General features: G+C 31.1%; 1 protein-coding gene across 1 annotated transcript in view; it reads right to left on the bottom strand.

Moving 5' to 3' along the window:
* Window positions 1-12,683, bottom strand: part of LOC137919496 (collagen alpha-1(XVIII) chain-like) — an 85,355-nt gene extending 72,672 nt beyond the window's left edge. Inside the window, exons 1-15 of the mRNA XM_068762591.1 lie at window positions 12,495-12,683; window positions 8,319-8,367; window positions 7,740-7,774; window positions 7,492-7,572; window positions 6,799-6,936; window positions 6,102-6,296; window positions 5,634-5,789; window positions 3,575-3,692; window positions 2,426-2,509; window positions 1,933-1,997; window positions 1,530-1,736; window positions 1,208-1,351; window positions 1,046-1,135; window positions 729-960; window positions 197-268 (exon numbers count right to left, since the gene is read on the bottom strand). Coding sequence (XP_068618692.1) covers window positions 197-268; window positions 729-960; window positions 1,046-1,135; window positions 1,208-1,351; window positions 1,530-1,736; window positions 1,933-1,997; window positions 2,426-2,509; window positions 3,575-3,692; window positions 5,634-5,789; window positions 6,102-6,296; window positions 6,799-6,936; window positions 7,492-7,572; window positions 7,740-7,774; window positions 8,319-8,367; window positions 12,495-12,683 — 1,855 coding nt within the window. The remainder of the gene's footprint in view (window positions 1-196; window positions 269-728; window positions 961-1,045; window positions 1,136-1,207; window positions 1,352-1,529; window positions 1,737-1,932; window positions 1,998-2,425; window positions 2,510-3,574; window positions 3,693-5,633; window positions 5,790-6,101; window positions 6,297-6,798; window positions 6,937-7,491; window positions 7,573-7,739; window positions 7,775-8,318; window positions 8,368-12,494) is intronic.
* Between the last annotated feature and the right edge of the window lie 5,674 nt (window positions 12,684-18,357).

Raw genomic sequence — 18,357 nt, 5'->3', positions numbered from 1 at the left:
CAGTTGTAGAGAATAAGCAGGAAAAAACTCCGTATACATTCACTTCTATAACGCTTTTGTATCTATAACCCAGTATAGTTCAAACATAATCATTTAAATCAGTCAATGAAACATGTTACTTCCATATTTCCATAAGTGTTTGACTTTAAAGTTATATGAAAAGCATGAAGAAAATATATAAAAGAAATTGCCTTACCGTAAACCACTGGACGATTTTGCATAAGATGATTTAAGCTCCTAAGAATTTGTAATGCGTCACGTTGCTTTCCTAATTTTATAAAGTACACCCTTATTAATATTAAAATAAAAATTGTTTTACACTAGGTGATGAAAATTGATGTTATCGCTGATTCAAAGACTATTTGACTCATTTTTATATTTTTTTTTATTAATAATTCTTCTTAGGTTTATATATTACTAACGACATAAAGTTTTGAGGAAATAATAAGTTGGACGTCTGTATATCATCGAAACAAAAATAATAAATAGAAATAATAAATTTCTCTTGATAATCTTCTATTGACATATAAGTACTCAACGTACAAAAATTTATGGTTTCTTAATCATAAGTTTTTTCAAACTAATAATCAACTACTGAAATTCTTTTCATTACGGTATAATAGTATGACGATCACTAGAAATGATGGAAATGGATCGAAGATGAAAAATATTACTTATAAATAAATGAATGTAATAATTTTTTTTAGCTCTAATGAAAAATATTTTACCAGAATTTGGTCCACGGCGATTTGTTCCAGGTGAATCGGTTAAAGTTTCTCCAGGGGTCTCGTTAAAATATGATGGTCCAGGTGGACCGGGTGGTCCTGGTGGACCAGGTACGGAAATATATTTTATGTTTGGTCCAGGCGTCCCTGGGGGACCGGGTGGACCTCTTGGCCCATCTCTACCTTGTACACCCGGTGTACCATCATTTCCTCTGTCTCCCTTTTCTCCTTTAATCTTTTGTCAAATAAAAAAACACGTTAAAATTTTGATATATATATATATATATATATATATAATATCGATAGTGTTACTTAAGTACCTTATCGAAATCCAATGAAGATATACCATTGTCACCTTTATCACCTTTAGGCCCTTGTGGTCCTGGTGGACCAGCTGCTCCTGGTGGACCCTAAGAATTGTGTAAAGATTATAAAACTGTAGAATGCTAATAACTCAGCTATATAATTTCTTCGTTACTCACTGTCCATCCTGGTAATCCTATATCACCGGAAATTCCATTAGTGCCTGGTATTCCTGGAGGACCAGGAAGTCCAGGAGGGCCTCTTAGACCCGGTGAACCTGGGTGACCGCGTTTGCCTCTAGGACCAGGTTCACCCTTGTCTCCCTGTCCATACAAAAAAGTGGTTTCTGTTACTAGGATTTTAAAAACAATTGCAATTTTTCACAAAGAGGTAAACTTCGTCAATATTAGAGGATGTTAACTGCTTAACATCCAACTATCAACTTTACGGGCTAGCGTTTTACTTTATTTTGTTAGTACGTATACGTGTACGGTAACTTACTTTAGTCATAATAACTGCCTCTTCTCTGGATATTGCTACAGGGCCGGGTGCGCCAATTTCACCTTTATCTCCTTTTGGTCCGGTGGCACCTGTTACTCCTTGCGTTCCTGGTAGTCCAGACGGCCCAATATCACCTCTTTCTCCTGGCTTACCATCATTTCCTGGAAATCCTTGTGGTCCTTCAATACCTCTAACACCTTTCTCACCCTAAAAAAATCATATTCAAATTTATTGTCAGCTTAAAGATAATTAAAACGTTGTACAAGAATAAATTAAGTTATAAATTACTAGTGTATAGGTAACGACCTTTTTGACCGCAATATTTCTAAATTACACTATGAAGAATCAAATAACAGGCGTACAAAATACTTATTCACACTAACTACGGCTGGCAGGTAATTACCTTTTCTCCACGTTCTCCTTTCTCTCCTTTACCCCCTTTTGGAAGGGAGGTAACGTCACGCAGCCCTGTAAACATTATTTTATTATACTTACATGCTAGTGTCGTAATACGTCAGTAAATAAGGTACACTCTAAAATAGTCTTTAGCGTGTACGCAATAAGAACATATTAGTTTTCTACATCTAAAAGACAGGTAAAACAACATGTAGCGAACCGTAAGTCATTTATATTCGGTAAACGTTATGGAAAATATATAAAATACAAGTCAAGTTATTAGTTCAGATTTTAAGGTAAACTTATGTATGCCATTCGCAAAGGTTACAGCAATTTCGAAAATGAAACACTGGTATAATTAGTATAAGTCGAAAACAAAGTTCATTTCGAAGTATAATGAATAATTGGAAACATTCGCTTCTTTAACGAGTTATTGATATTGCTATGTTTTCGGGTCGAAGTTAGTTAATAATCCTTTTTAAATAAAATGTGAAACTTACCTGCGTTCACATTTACATTTCCTGCAGAGTTTTCTAATAAGGCTGAGTTATATGGCCCAGGTGGCCCTGGCAGACCACGGGCACCTATACGAGAAAATATAATTAATGTTAGCATAATAAAAAAAATACGAAATTCTACATCCACAAATAAAACATGAGTGTCTATAGATTTTTCTTTTCATTGTTATTATTTCCACACCAACGACAACCGTTGACGACCAGAAGGTCGTCAGTCCAACTTAGCAGTGGAAGTCCTGCTCTGCGCTTACTGGTTCGTGGTATTAACCAGAATATTAACGCCCGAGTGTCCATCCGTTTTGCATGATGCCCGCTTAAAATAAAATTAATATTCCTACAAATACTTATACGTTTTGCTAACTTAGTATTTATTTAAAATTTACATTAGCTTCTATCATATCGGCGTCCGGATCTATGTTTCCAAAAAGAATATTTCTTTTTAATAAATAAGCTTAAAAATTTAGATGCTAAATCGTAACATGTATAAAGAACAAAGTGACCACTGTACTACTATAACTGTAGTACTGTGTAATTTCGTAACACTGACTTTGGTGATTATATTGAAAGTGATTGGCGATTAGCCTCTTAAAACTTCAGCAAGGGTATGATCCCGCAGCGTTTTATTATGATCAGTGGTGATCTCCAGCTTTATAAAAACTCGGGGCACAGGTTCAGAGTTATCTAAAGTACAGAAATGTCCGAAAATTCCTGATAAGTTTGACAAAAGGGTTCGAAATAAAACTAAAGTATTTTATTCGGAATGTGTCAATGTCTGTTGCACCCGCAGGGGATGAATCGCCAAAACTTTTTAGAATAACAACTACATATGAAAAATTTCAATATTTTTATATATTCTACTTACATAGAATATACTATAAGAAAAAAAGAACTGAAAAAGACGTATTTCGTTAAAAGAATTATACATGTTAACCATTGTTTCCTTTCTACATATTATTAGAGATATTATATAAATGATTAGTGATTGATTGAGATTTATAATAAAAAAAATCCTTTAAATAACTGATCTTAAAAATAGTATAATAGTAAGCAGACGATCTCCGCTAATCTTTTACGAACATAAATTGCGATCATAGCGTATCATTAAATTTGATGGTTGAGTTAGTTTGTTACCTTTTTCACCCTTTTCCGCGGGACGGCCGTGCGCACCCGGAAGACCGGGCAATCCGTCGCGACCTGGTTGACCTCTTTCCCCTTTGACACCATGTGGCCCTCTGGTGCCTGTGTAACCCTATATTTTTTCTATTATTACAAATATATACTTTCATTTTTCATAGAATCTATTACCCTATACTTTTTCAAACTGATATTTAACAAAAAAAAGTTAAAATAAAAAATCATGTTTAAAAGTAAAATAAACTAATCATATTATAAAAGACCATAAAGTATTAGATTTTATCATATCTAGGGTGGATATAAATACATATGATTAGAATATTAGAAGCTATAGCTTCTTTACGATTTTTGCAAAATAAAGCTTCTCTTTAACGATAATCGTAGGATTAATCACCACTTAAAATTGCAATTAACGATTTCATGGTTCCTACCACTTGAAGTAGGTTTTGCACGCGCGCCATAAAATTAGAAGCGATTTTAGTCTACGTTGTGTGTACTTGACACACAAAACAATTTATTTACTGCTATATGCACCTATGCGGAGAACCAGTCATTTGACTAGTAATTTTTAGAAAAGATATAAACAAAAATTTTTTCGTTTATATCGTTATCGATTTTACCGATTTCATTTATCATTTCATAAGTTTTACACATACTCTATGAACTTAAAAAAAAACTAACTGTAAATTGCGCAGTAACTTAAAAAATTTTAGAACATATAGTGACTTTTGAAACTCGACGCATTTGACAGTTCGCTATAAATTTTGTGAGTTTAACAGATCACGAACTGTAAACTTCGTCATCTTTTAACAGCTGCCTATCTACCTATCACGAAACTATTTATTTCAAATTTAACCTCTAGATATAGTGGTCGCACTTTGTTATTTTTTTTTATTTAATTGGAGTTCGTCATGCCAATAATTTCTGGCTAAGTATGTAGGCACAGCCAGAAAGTTATAAAATTAAATTGTGAAACGGTTACTATATTGTTAAGTGAACTTAACTTGCGTGAGCGTCTATCTCTAGAGCTTTAATTTGTTTGTTACGAGTTTTATAGAACAGAACACCCAGTAGCATTGATTTGGTTGTTACTGAAAGAAGCTGCTTAGCTAATTATCATAATAGAACCTGTTTGAAACTGAAATGACCTTGTTACGTAGTAACATCTAAGTCAAACGAGCTCAAACAAAATTTCTACAAGTAAAAAATACCCCAGATGAACGCTATTTGTTAGTTAGTTTCGAACACATATATAATACAAATTCAGAATCAAATGATACAAAATTCAACTATATATGTTTTGGCACTATGTTATAACTATAATTGAAATTCAATTCGAGCATATTATCGCATAAAAAAAGTACTCATAGACCAATCTTAGAACAACTCAAACACCGCTGTATCTAGTCAAAAACATTGATAAATGTTTGACGCCATTTTTAAATAAACCATAAATAAAAAAAAAAAATTATAAAAGTCATAGTATGCATGAAGCTGAAATACACCTTTCCAGGGGAGGCCAAGTGACGGTGCATCAGCCACGCTTTTTAAAGGAGTTCCCTTTTTATTGTTTTAATATTTATGTTGTAATATTTTGAATAAAATAACCTTGAAATTTAAACATGGATCAGTATAGACAAACCAACAACTAAAAGAATTACTGAGAAGTGCAGATCACAAAATTTAAAAAAAAATCGAGACAAGTAAAGTAAGTGTGTTTATTTTGTGATATTTAAAATAATATACACATTTTTGCTTATACTTGTGCTAATATAATTTTTGTATTCTAAATAATATTTCTAAATAATACCTTTATACCTTCTAATACATGTTCAATTTTAGCTTGTGAAAAAAAAGGTTCCGAGTAAGTGGATTGACCAGTCCTGGCCTATTCGATACCTTGTGTCTTTTACTCAATTACGCGTAATGTTATGATAAGATATGTTTAATTCCTTACATTTCATTTTTATATCAAAATCAATATTGTCAAATAACTTTAAATTAACTTTCCAAAGCGATCTAAAGTTAAAGGTGGTTTAATAACTATATTACTCACCCTTTCCCCTTTATCTCCTTTAGACCCGTGTAAGCCTCTGTCGCCTTTGTTTCCTTGATATCCCCTTTCACCTTGAGGGCCAGGTAGACCCATTGGGCCTCTCTCCCCCGGAACACCGATACCGCGATTACTTGATCCGTATAATCCCGTTGATTCCTGTTTAGATGGGCACGGAGAATTTAGAAGATTAAAGTATTCAAATATATACATGTTAAAAATAAGTTATCATAAATAATCCAGTAGGTATATTATTAACTTGCCATTTTTTAAAACTAATATTTATATATTCAAGATTTTTTATAAAATGAATTCAGTTCTATTATATTGTGTCGCCGAATCAACAAACGTTTAATTAATGAAGTTTCATTCTGTTCTATAGAATTTAAATGTTTAAAGTTATGTAGCTTTAAAGTAAATTTGGCTATAATTATATTAAGTTAACAATTGCTATATAATTAAAAAACTTACTATTAAAGCCGAGGGAACCGATCCTGGGGGTCCGGGAGGACCAGGGGGTCCTTGTAACCCTGGTATACCATCAGCACCGGGATCTCCTTTAGGACCAGGTTGGCCTTCTACGCCAGGAGAGCCTGTGTCACCTCTTTCACCTTGATCGCCTTTTGTACCAGGAGGTCCGGGTGCACCTGGTTCGCCTATTTGACCCTATAAGATATAAAATGCATCAAGTAAAATATTTAATTAAAAGTTATAATATTGTAACGTATAAATGAAGAGTGGGTGATAAATAAAGCTCACATTGAAAATAATAAAAAGTGCGTGTTGAGCTTTGAGCGTATTTTTTTTTTCAAAATAATATCGTCAACGTGTCCTCAAACTCTTCGAAAACTTTCTTCCAAACAACATTGAGTTATTTTTTTTAGTAAAAGGGTGGTCTATATGCGTTTTGCTTTATCTTACTAAGTGTTTTAGGAGTGTAACAGGAGACCATTCTTGAGATATCTTTATTTAAAAATTACAAAACAACAAATCTGGACTTCATGGTGACCACTTAATGGAACTTCTCTTCAATATAACTTTCCAGGGAATATTTCTGCCCTGTCCTGTCGTCTAGTTCCTTACCTGGCGGGACTATGTTTTATTTTAAAAGCAACAGCAAACTTCATTATGGCCTACCTCATATCACAGTAGATTGTAAGTCACTTACTGTTTTTCCAGGTGCGCCTGTAGTACCGTCTATCCCTATAGGTCCAGGCGGTCCCGGTGGACCCTTCAACCCAGGAAATGTTTCCAAAATACGTGATAAGTCATTAGCACTACATTGACAATACTCCGATAGAAGAATCTGTAGTAACAAAGAACATAGGCATTAAATTTTAGTTACGAAATGTTACGAATCTTTCAAATTTTAAATCTGCACTTTTCATATTGTAAGACAACAAAACTTTTTAAAAACAGTTACTTATGAGGACTTCGTCTGCTTAGTTTTGATACCAATCTATCTCTACTTTGTTTACCTCTATCATTTAAAATAGAAAATTGGGCATTATTCTGACTAGTAAAACCCAAAAATTACGACGTATTCTTAACAAATATTGATTAATTTACTAGAGAACGACGAAAACACCATTAGCATTCTTTCAACATCTTCAAGTATTATGAGTATTTAGTAATATTTAGGTGGATTAAAAAGTAGCTTTAAGCTTATTGAAACTCCAATATATAGATGCATTTGTAACATTGTTATTAACTACATATCGATGTAAAACATAAATAACATCTTAGAATAAAAAATAAAAACATTTAGAAATGTCGACACAGTTATGTTATGACCATTTATGATTGTATAATATACACAATAAATAATAGTAACATGTGAATATTTTGATGCAATGCTTACGTTTGCTTCTGTAGATCTGCCAAGTTTACCCAAAGGTCCGGATGAACCCGGATCTCCGTTCACTGATACGTCAGGCGACCCCTGTTTAGACAATACACCCATTAGAAAGGCAAATGTCTTGAATAATACGTACAAAGGGGTTTAGAACAATAAATTGTTATATGTACCAAACAAGTTACATAGTAGCATAGATTGATAAACTTTTACTGCGAAAAACAATTGTTTTTATATTTATTTTTTATACTCACATTATCATCTTTTTCGCCTTTCTGTCCAACGAAATCTGTAAACCGATTATGCCTTTTAAAATATGTTATCATAGATCCAAAAAGATATATTATACTGGCGTATTGGTAAATGCATAGCTCATTTATCAGAAAAAAAAACTGTTAAACCTATTTACAATCTGTATACAATCATCACTCCGAAATATCTTGCATTATTTTTATTTTTTTTGGAATGTAAGATAGGTTAATAACTTCTGCACGTATAAAGTCTGCATACATATAGTAGCCTATAATCAATTTTAAGAAGTATTAATTTCATTTTTGAAAACGATTTTTCTTAGTTTATTATCATCACGTGATAAAATGTTTTTGAAACCATTTATTTTTAAATAGGGTGAACAATAGATTAATTGAATGCAATTGAGCTATACATTCATTTCTTTAAATATTTTACACCTATAATAAATCACTCTATATAATTTGTGATAACAATTTGCCGATGAAGGTACGATGTATTTAACATTCTATGTGACAAATCATGAAAGGAAAATTCCTGTATAAATCACACACCTTTTATTTTTGATTTATAAAAATACTTACAGGGCGATGAGTGTGATATTACAGCTAATCTATTCTCTTCTGGATTTACCTGCAATAAAATTATGTGTAAATTAAAATTCAGAATTTAATTTGCGTGGTGTGGTTTTTTGAACGTTTTTGACTACAATAAACATTTCATATAAAATATGTTGTAAGCTTTATTATAAAAAGAAACTTTTGATACATATTAATAAAGGAAAAAGCAACAATGATGGTCACCGACGTAGCTCGAAGAATTGCTCATTTGAAATGGCAGAAGGCGGGGCATATCGCTCGTGCAGTCGATGGCCGTTGGCGCTAAAAGCTTCTGGAGTAGTGACCACAAACCAGTAGACGCGGCGCGGGTAGGTCTTCCATTAGGTATGGGCAGGAGCACTGACAAGCTGTTAAGCTCGCGAGAAGATATTCGATTCGGGCAGCGCGAAGGCGTTCATCGAGGCGATCTTTGGGGATAGGACTTCCCCTAACAGTGGGCATCTGTGGGCTGAAGACAAGAAGAAAAGCGACTGCATTTCAAAGGAAGTGTATACCATTGAATAAATGTATATATTTTTTATTCTTACTCTGCCAATTAATATGTTTATTTTAACTCTTAATTTTTTGTTTGTTATTGTTGTATGTTATTTCTAAGTTTTTTCTTCAACAAAGTAAAAAGTACAAACAAAAATTGTCACACTTTAATACAGTCAAGTCACGCGTAACAATTCCGAAAGAACGAAGAAGGGACTTCTAGCAATACAAATAAATAATTCATGTAATCGAGTATATAGAGTACAGACGATATGGAAATAATCCGACAGCGAATATTTTTGCGAAGAAAAGATTGCCAAGAAACATCGCGTTATATTTTATAACAAGGTAAGTCAAATTACAAAGTACATATATAGATATTTAACTATAAAATCATAATAAGAAGTGTTATATCACTATTTGAATTTATAATTGCTTTGAAGTTAAGAAGAATAATAACTAAAATTGATTATCGTAATTAAAAATAATATTTTCCTTTTTTAAAACTTTGTTTATTTTGCAATATCTGTGTAAATAAATAGGCGTTATTTACGTAGTTATCCTATAAACATTAATAATATTAATCTTAACTAAATAAGTCCAGTAATAATTTTATTGGAAGAGGTCAGTTTTTTTTTACTTCCAAAACCTTAGTCACGTTTTCAATTGGTAAGCCCACAGTCGCTCAATGAGCTATAGAGGACATTATGATCGGGATTTCTCTACGAGATAGAAGTAGGAATGAGGAGGTTCGTAGACGAACGTAAAGAACCGAGATAGCCCAGTAGTTTCGCAAGCTGTAGCGGTAGCTGGCCAAGTACCGCGCCCAACTGCACAACTATTACACTGAGGCCTCAAGGTTTTCGATTGGAGACCGCCAAGCGTAGCGTAGACAAACTTATTACCAAGAATTTGGATGCAGGTCGGTGTTATTAGAAATTTATGGGAGGTGCATATGTGCATACTACACATATGTACAACTGCGGACTTCCCGAGGAGAAAATAATAATGATGTTGGTAATAACTTAATATAACTATGCGCAATTCGGGATCACAAGGAAATCCTCAATTATAAGGGATAATTGCAAGCCTCAATATCAAATGCTTCGAATTCAACAGAACATAGTAATTTTCTTCAGTGAAGCATTCGTGGATGGACATTTAAGAACATCACAGTCATATTATTGCTCACTTTCTTGCGGTAAAATGTCCCTGGACCTTCTAGTAAGAATTTTAATATGTCTACAGTAAAATGCACTACTGGAGTTGGGCACACCTAATTGACGTCACATATTAAGAGTTTCGTTCTTTACCAGAATTAATCAAACACTCCGCCATTGGTAGAGCAACTAAGAACAGCCAGGTTACTACTGGCCTTTACGCTAAATAAAAAAGAATACTTAAGTATATGAATAGTATAGTATAAATTTTGTGAATGTTTTGGAACAAATTATCTTTTTTACTTTAACCAACATTTTTTGTAATGAAGTGGTATTTGACATCCAATAAACATTTACTTATACGTATTTACGTAAATAGCTTTGTAACTATTATAAAACAGTTTACTAAATACACAAATTAAGACCAAAATGTACATCGTAATCTAAACAAAAATATCAACTATTACAATCTACTTATGAACATCATAACGACACATTTTCCTCAATCAAGATACAGAGCAATCAAAACAGTAAATATACGTTAAGTAAATTATAGACACAAGAGTATACATACAACTTTTAATTATTTACTGTCGTGTCATTACGAAAAAAAATGTTCAACTTAATGATTTTAGTCACGAACAGTTTTTCCTTGAAATTATTTGTTACATATAATTGTCATAAATCATTTAAAAACTATCGACATTCATTATATTAATCTGTTTGATAATAAGTACAATATTTCGTCTGTAAATGGAAATTCAAATTTCAAAGCTGTCCTTCTTAAAAAATATTTTTTTAATTTAAAATTACTGAATTTACTCATGGAACTAATAAAATGTTATATACTCAAAGTGAATTATGTAATCGACTTTCAATTTTTTCGATTGTCGTTATGTAGTCTGTAAATGATAGGAAAATAATAGGAAATTGACTAAGTGGACGGGCGTGGAAGAGGCCTATATCTTGCAGGGAGCGTATATTGTCTTATTCAAATGAAAGAAATAGGAAATTGAGGATTAAAATGCTGTATATACTTAATGATCTTGCTAAGCGATGTACTAATCGAAAAGCCAGCTCCTTACGACTAATAATTTAAATATCAGGTTATGTTTACAATATTGTTAATTTTGAGCCTAATACGAATAATAACATTATTTTTATTTTAGAAAACTCAGGTGATCAATTATCGAAATAGAATATAAAAAACTTTGTTTAGATTATGGTACATCTCTGGTAAAATTACGTAGTTAATTGTATTTTGATAATTGTAATTAAATAGGACTATAAATTATTAAATTCGTTTGGACGAAATCCCAAAAAATTTGGTATTGATTTAATGTAAAGGAAATATTTACTTTAATGTACGTAGGCAGAGAGAAATTGTGAAAAGGTTATCTTACATTTTTGGTTAATTAAAAGCGCTTTAACTGAAAAACCGACAAAATAGTTCGTGCTCAGAGTACCAAACACCCTTTTTCAGTTTAAGCTAAAGTTTATCACTAGAATCCGAGTACAATAAACTTGATTGTTTTATTATTCGAATTAACATTTTGCTATCTATGTATCATTTTGTTTTTGGCTTTGTGACTTACAAAATGATACGATTATGAAGCTATTCACGTATTCTGTTTTAACCGAGATCACTTCCGCCGGTAGATATTACATTCGTTAATGTTTGCGGATGGATTAATTTTACTATATATAGGTTAATATGCCTATGCTTTGCAGTGGGCGACCATCGGCTAAAAAAGAAGAAGAAAAAGATTTATAAATATTCCCTAAATTTCTCTTGCTTTATCATCATCATTTTAGCCATATGACGTCCACTACAGATAACAACTCTCCTTTTCCGCTTAAAGATATCCAACAGAACGGGTTGAAAAAGGCCATGCATCCAGGATAATCCGACGATCTCAATATCGTATATCCACTTCTCCTGTTGATGTCCTCTCCGAAACCTAAAGGCTCATCTGTTCTGGGTGCTATATAGCCTGCCTACTCCCAATTTAAATTGTCAATCCGCATTATGTCAGCTGTTTTCGTTCGTCTACCATGACTGATAGAGCGACTGTAAACTTGCCACTAAGGCTTAGAGTGAAATATCACATTGTAATGAATCATCACTAATAACAAAATTTGGCACAGAAGGATAATGGACGATATATTTTGTAGTTTCAAGATCTTCTTTATTTGGTGGATTTTTTTTTTAATTATAATACTTTATATCATTTACATATTACATAGTTTTCTTTTGGTTTATTACTATATAAAGGCTTTAAAATTACACAAATGCCTAACAATAATGTATCGTAAAAAATACGTCGGCTCGCCCACGTACGTGAAGGTTTCTCTCTGTTTAACTTGCTCTACAAAAGCTCGGAAAAATCGTGTCTTTTTTATAAAATCTACACAGCCGGATATTGTAAAAGGAATTCATGTTTCTTAACAATACCTGTGCGATTATAATTTTAGTCTCTTTAAGTATTATAACAGGTTTACTTACGGCTCTGTGAGTAACGAAAGAGGTCCTTCCTTGAAGCCTTGCGCTGATTTTCGCAGGTGTATCTTCATCTTCTCTCTTTGGATCGAACCACCCGAACGCGGCACCCACAACTAATACAGCCCCCAATATCATCAAAGCAAGGAAACCTCCAATAGCTGCTTTAGTCGCTTGAGATATTACCATCGCCATTGTTACACCCACATCTGTGTCATACTCCACTCAAACTGTTTGATCCATTTTTAGAACTGAACACAATTTTTTAAATGTTTATTTTTATATAGAATATTAATAAAACCCGTTTGACATAGAAATATATTTAGTTTGATTTACTGAACGAATTCCAGTATTTTTGTTGTTAAAAGATTGTTTTAGATTTTTATTAAATAAAGATTATAAATAGCAGAGACTCACGCAATAACTCAATGGGCAATATACTAGCATGTCCGCTGACCCTTGGGGATAATTATGATGTAACAGAAACTGTGTTATTTAAATATTTATACAAAAGCTTGTCGTGATAGGTCTTTGTTAGTAAAAGATGAAGGGTATTATTAAAACAATGTTACGAGACACGCAAGGTCAGAATAGAGAGACAATATCTGACAACATAACAACTCGATCAGAGAACTCGACGCCATACTGACACGTAGATGTATGTAATAAAATATATACGTGTTTCCCTTTACATTTATATTATGCACTGAAATAAGTATGTACATGTTTGATATAACATTCTGGATATATGAAAATGGTGTTTGATTTGTCACAGTGTCATTTAGTAGTGTAGTGATATTATTTTTATGCTACGAATGATTTTTAGAGCTGTCTAAAATATGAAAATTGTAAATGCTACCAAAGTATCAACATATAAAATATGATTAAAAATACTGCGATACATGTCTGTACATTGTAGTTTTACATTAGAAATAACAGCCTTATTTTATACTTTTCTCTCAGCTTCATTAAATTAGAAACTTTAGAAGGTAACTAAAATACATTTCCGTATATTACCTCTGAATTATCATGTAATAAATTATAAAAGTATATTTTTTAACGGTCTTTATGTTTTAAAATAAATTATCTAAATATTGTAAAACATAATTGTGAAAGTAATAAAAAAATTACTATTCTGATTTTTTTAGGCTATTCCTCGAGCAGGAGGTAAATTATAGAATTGCAACCTTGGTAGTTAAAGTAAGACATTATAAAGAACCTTAATTTGATTCTAGTTTCTATGAAATAAGGATCTTTTGACATTCTTTCTATGACTTGCACAAGTTATCACTGTAAATAATCCTTACTTGATATTAATATAAGTAAATGAATAAATAAATAAAGTGACACGACAGACATTTAGCCTAGATCTCTTTTCCGTGTCATACCTCGAGAGCTTCCACGGAAACCTCGGCACAGGCTGTCACAAAAGTTATATTATTATATTTATATACAATTGCCTTGTTCTATTTTTACTACTGGAATTCAAACTACAGAGAAAGTGACACAGAGTAAAGAAAGTTATAATTCAATGTTGTTATTACGTACGTTGCAGTACCTACAGTCAATGGTTTGAGTTGCAAGATAAAGTAAAAAAAGATTATATTTTACGACAAAATAATTATATTTTTGCATAGATGAGTTTAATTACATACAAATATCTGTCTGTTCCTAAAATTTACTTTTTAACAAAATCTATCCCAGCATTTAACAAGTATAATTATAAACGCTTGAAGTACGTTATTTTTTATTACAGATTACCGCGTGAATAAACTAAAAAAATAATTTCTAAACCTAAACTAAAGAACTTAAATTTTGAACTTTCATTAATCAATTATTTGATTCAATGTTTTATTATTTTTAAGGACAAAATAACTAAAATTCAGAAAGTAATAATGATAACTTCTATCAATAATGTTCGATTTCTAAATAGTGTGTTAATAACACAATAAGTGCATATTTTACTTAATTTATTCATTTCTAATTCGCAGTTTTAATAACCGGCCAGAAAAGTGAATCGTAAAAATAAAAAACATAACAGAGAAAAATATGTCAGTTCTGCATGTCGTTGCCATCTAAAAATATAATGAAAATTCTTATATATTGTATCTGTAGTATTTAATAATGATAATGTATATTATTTTAAAGATTCTTGTAAAATAAATCAAAATTTACCTCTTGCATCGTGTTTTTTTTTAAATAGGAATCCAAGCTCAAATTTATTCTATTCGTGATTATTTCAGTTTACTTTTAACTATTTTTGTTTTACATAAATTGATATTTTACTCAGTACTAATTTGTACGTAAGATCAAAAATGAATAATAAAGTAAATAACGAAATTAAAAATTTATAACAAAGAAAAACATTAATGTCAATATAAAAATCAATATTTTAATACGTATAGTTGCTAGTAAAAATCTTTATTACAGGCCTTCTTGGTGTATCGATCTTTAATTGAGACAGCTAAGTATTAACAGTTTAAAAATGTGAAGTAGTCTTGAACATTACTGGGTTAATGATAAACATCTTAACTCTCCGAGTAGCCAGATTGCAGGGGTACGCAACATTTAAATATTTCTAAACCCAATTGAGTAATATCTCCGTCCTATTTTTGACATATAATTTAATATTAGATTCCAAATTTTAAGCACAATCTTTCTGAGTAACTTTGACAGGATAAGATCACTTTTTTAAAAAAAAAAATATTATTACTATCAATCAGCTAAATATGCCTATACTTTCGTTCGTCTACGAATCTCTAAATTTCAGATTTGATCTCGTAGAAAAAATCCGAGCTTAGCCATATCTATGGCCCGTTGAGCGCCTGTGAGCATCCATATGATGCTCAAAGATTATGTTTCAGTGACATAAGTCGTCACTGGAATATCCTATATAGAATATGTAACAATTTATTTAACTAATTTGTGTTCTCAGGTTATAACGAAAATTATATTAAAACAATCAAAATTTAATTTAAAAGAAGTTAATACAAATATATGAAACGGCAAATTTACACTCCTTGTCGTATATACGTTGACGGTATTCATGGCTAATTTTGAATTTGCTTTTTTATTTATAAGACTCAGTCTATTATTTCAGACAATTGTTTTATTCTATAAGGGAAAATAAAAGCATCACAATTTAAACGAAATTAATAAAAATTAATTATATAAGTGCAAACATAATTTAATAAATTTATTAGTGATTTTGATTATTTCCACTGTAAAAAATAAAGAATATTACTTACTAAAAGTTACAAAAACTACCAAAGTTAGTAAAATTTTGACAAAAGAAAAAGTGATAGTATATACACATTGACGGTAACACTCTTGTAGACTTACCTCTTTTCTCATCGATATAAATAGCGTTATATTTTTATTTTACTTAGTAAAAATAACCATGTCGTGCTTTATAATAACTTTGATTGTATGGGTACCGATAGCAGTTAGAGTCGACTCGTTGATTGTAGAGCATAATAAATGACGTAAAATATAATTTTAGCGTATCGATGTAACATGAAAACAAATTATTCTAGTTTCAAAGTCATACGGTTCAGTTGCTGTACTAGTTTTCGCTTTTTTATAACGCCAATATTAATCCAATGAATACAGGATGAATGGTTGTATGAATAGAAAATTTAAAAAGATGTATTTCAGGTGTTGGATGTTACAATCTATCTAAAAATCAATCGATTTAGATTTATTAAGTATCGTGTTGATAATATAGTAAGTAAAAGCTGGATTAGTCCATTATAACATTTATTGTTCTTTGCTATCTATCTCTGCAGAATTTGCGGGCTTTGTACTGCCAGTAATTATTGGACAGTAGCTTTCTTATTAAAAAAATGTGTATTATGTTTCGAAAAGGTAACTTTATATATAGGATGGGCTATAATTTAATTTTTTACTTAATTTTACACCTATGGCAAATCACCTTTTATATCATCTTTTCGATCACGACCAGAATTGTGTTATCAGATTGTCATAGAAAGTAAGGAATGCTTCCTTTCTTTTTAATATAAGTAGTATAAACAAACTTTATTTAACAAAACAGTATGCAAGTAAGAAAGATTAACACGAAAATCTATACCTTAATTTAAAACGTATTATTTATAAATAGGACAAGCCTGATAGAATTAGGATAAAAGGGAGTCGCTGGAGGCAACGCTATAGCGGTTATCCTGGCGTTCTTTTTGGGAGTCCTTTGTATTATAGTGGGCGTCTATCGGCTGATATAATGATTATTATTATTATTTATAAAGCCTTTATATTCTTTTTAATATGGCAGTGATACTTCAGATGTCTTTTATTAAGTTGATAACAATGTAACGTGGTAGAAAAGTTTTTGTTCGATAGTCATTTACGTTACATAAAGAGACTGTAAGAATAGAGCAATTCAAAGGCATTTTGCGAGAGAAAGTTTTAAGCTTAAGACAAAAAACGGTTTAAGAACCTTGTCTGTCTAATAGTCTCTTTTCATACAAGGTTCAAATAATAAAACTTGCGCTCAGATAGTCCTTTGGTAAGTTCTGACTGAACATCAAAGGTCTTTTCCGGCTTTCATAAAAGATGGTACGTTTTTATATTGCCTTACAAGTGACTATTATTAAAGAATGCTTCGTAATATATTCCAGTATAACAGTCTTTCGTAACTAATAAAATAATAGAGTTATTAATATTAATAACACTTGTGTCAAAATCAATGTGTACGTGGTTCGCTGAATACTGTATCATTTTTTTTTCATAGCACTATTAAAATAAGGCTGTACTCGTATGTCTGTATGTCTTATTCAACTCATATCAAAAACTTATAAAATAACTAGTAAAGTCGGTGAACATAGAGTGATTGGTTACAAATGTAAAAGCTTGAAATGGGTGAACGTATAGATCATTTGCTGTCGATTTATAGTGTGTGCAGAAATGATTAATGTCGTTATGATAATATAGTTAAATCTTTTTCTTAAATCGCGTTATTAAATATTAAAATAGATAATTGTTTACTATTTGTACCTACAAATCTTGTACTGTTAAAATACCTGACGCAATCCTATAGAAAAATCAATTGACGTAACTTATTTCAGAGTGATTACTTTATACAGGTGATTGAATATAAGTATAAAAGTTTTAAAGCGTTTTGCTGACAAATGGGAAATATATTCTTGATTCATTACCACATTTAAGGCTTATAAATCTATGATAAATCAACGTGTAGATGTCGCTATATGTGCTATATATAGGCAAACTATAAAAAATAATGTCAATGAATGTGAAGGTAATAAAATCTTTCGATTAATACGTAGACTTTAGTATGAATGATTTAAAAAAAAACTGGAAAATAAATAGACCTAATTTATCAACGAAATTGTAACATTACGATATAGTAAAATAAACGACGTGTTGTTGAAAATTTTCCTACGACTAATTTTAACTTGATTAACTTTGTATACTAATTTACATTTAATTTTCAATTAAGTTGTAACCTTTTATTTATAATGAACGTTCATTATATTTATATCTATTTGATCGATCACTTTAGTTAACGTAATCATTTTCATTAACGTTTCATACGAAACAATTTGTAGGGTTTAAGTTTAAATATAAATTTTTCATTGATTCTCTTTGGCTCATTACTATTAGGACCATAATCTTTACGTTTCGCCTTAACATTTTTAATAATTGAATTTCCCATGACATTAATTAGATTTAAAGATTGATTTTTAATATAAATTCTACAAAATATAAGCCGATTTAAACACCACACTACAGAATAAAAATAGATTTAAATTTAATAAAGCGGTGTCTCGTGATATCGAACACTAAAATTTACCGCAAAGCAGAATCTAACATTGATCCATTGAAAAGAAAACAA

Source organism: Battus philenor, unplaced genomic scaffold (assembly GCF_028537555.1).
Source record: "Battus philenor isolate CCGP_79_NKW_IND1 unplaced genomic scaffold, ilBatPhil1.0.hap1 SCAF_16, whole genome shotgun sequence".
NCBI classification, from domain to species: Eukaryota; Metazoa; Arthropoda; class Insecta; order Lepidoptera; family Papilionidae; genus Battus; species Battus philenor.
The sequence above is the reverse complement of the archived record's forward strand: the minus strand, read 5'-3'. Positions and strand labels throughout refer to the sequence as shown.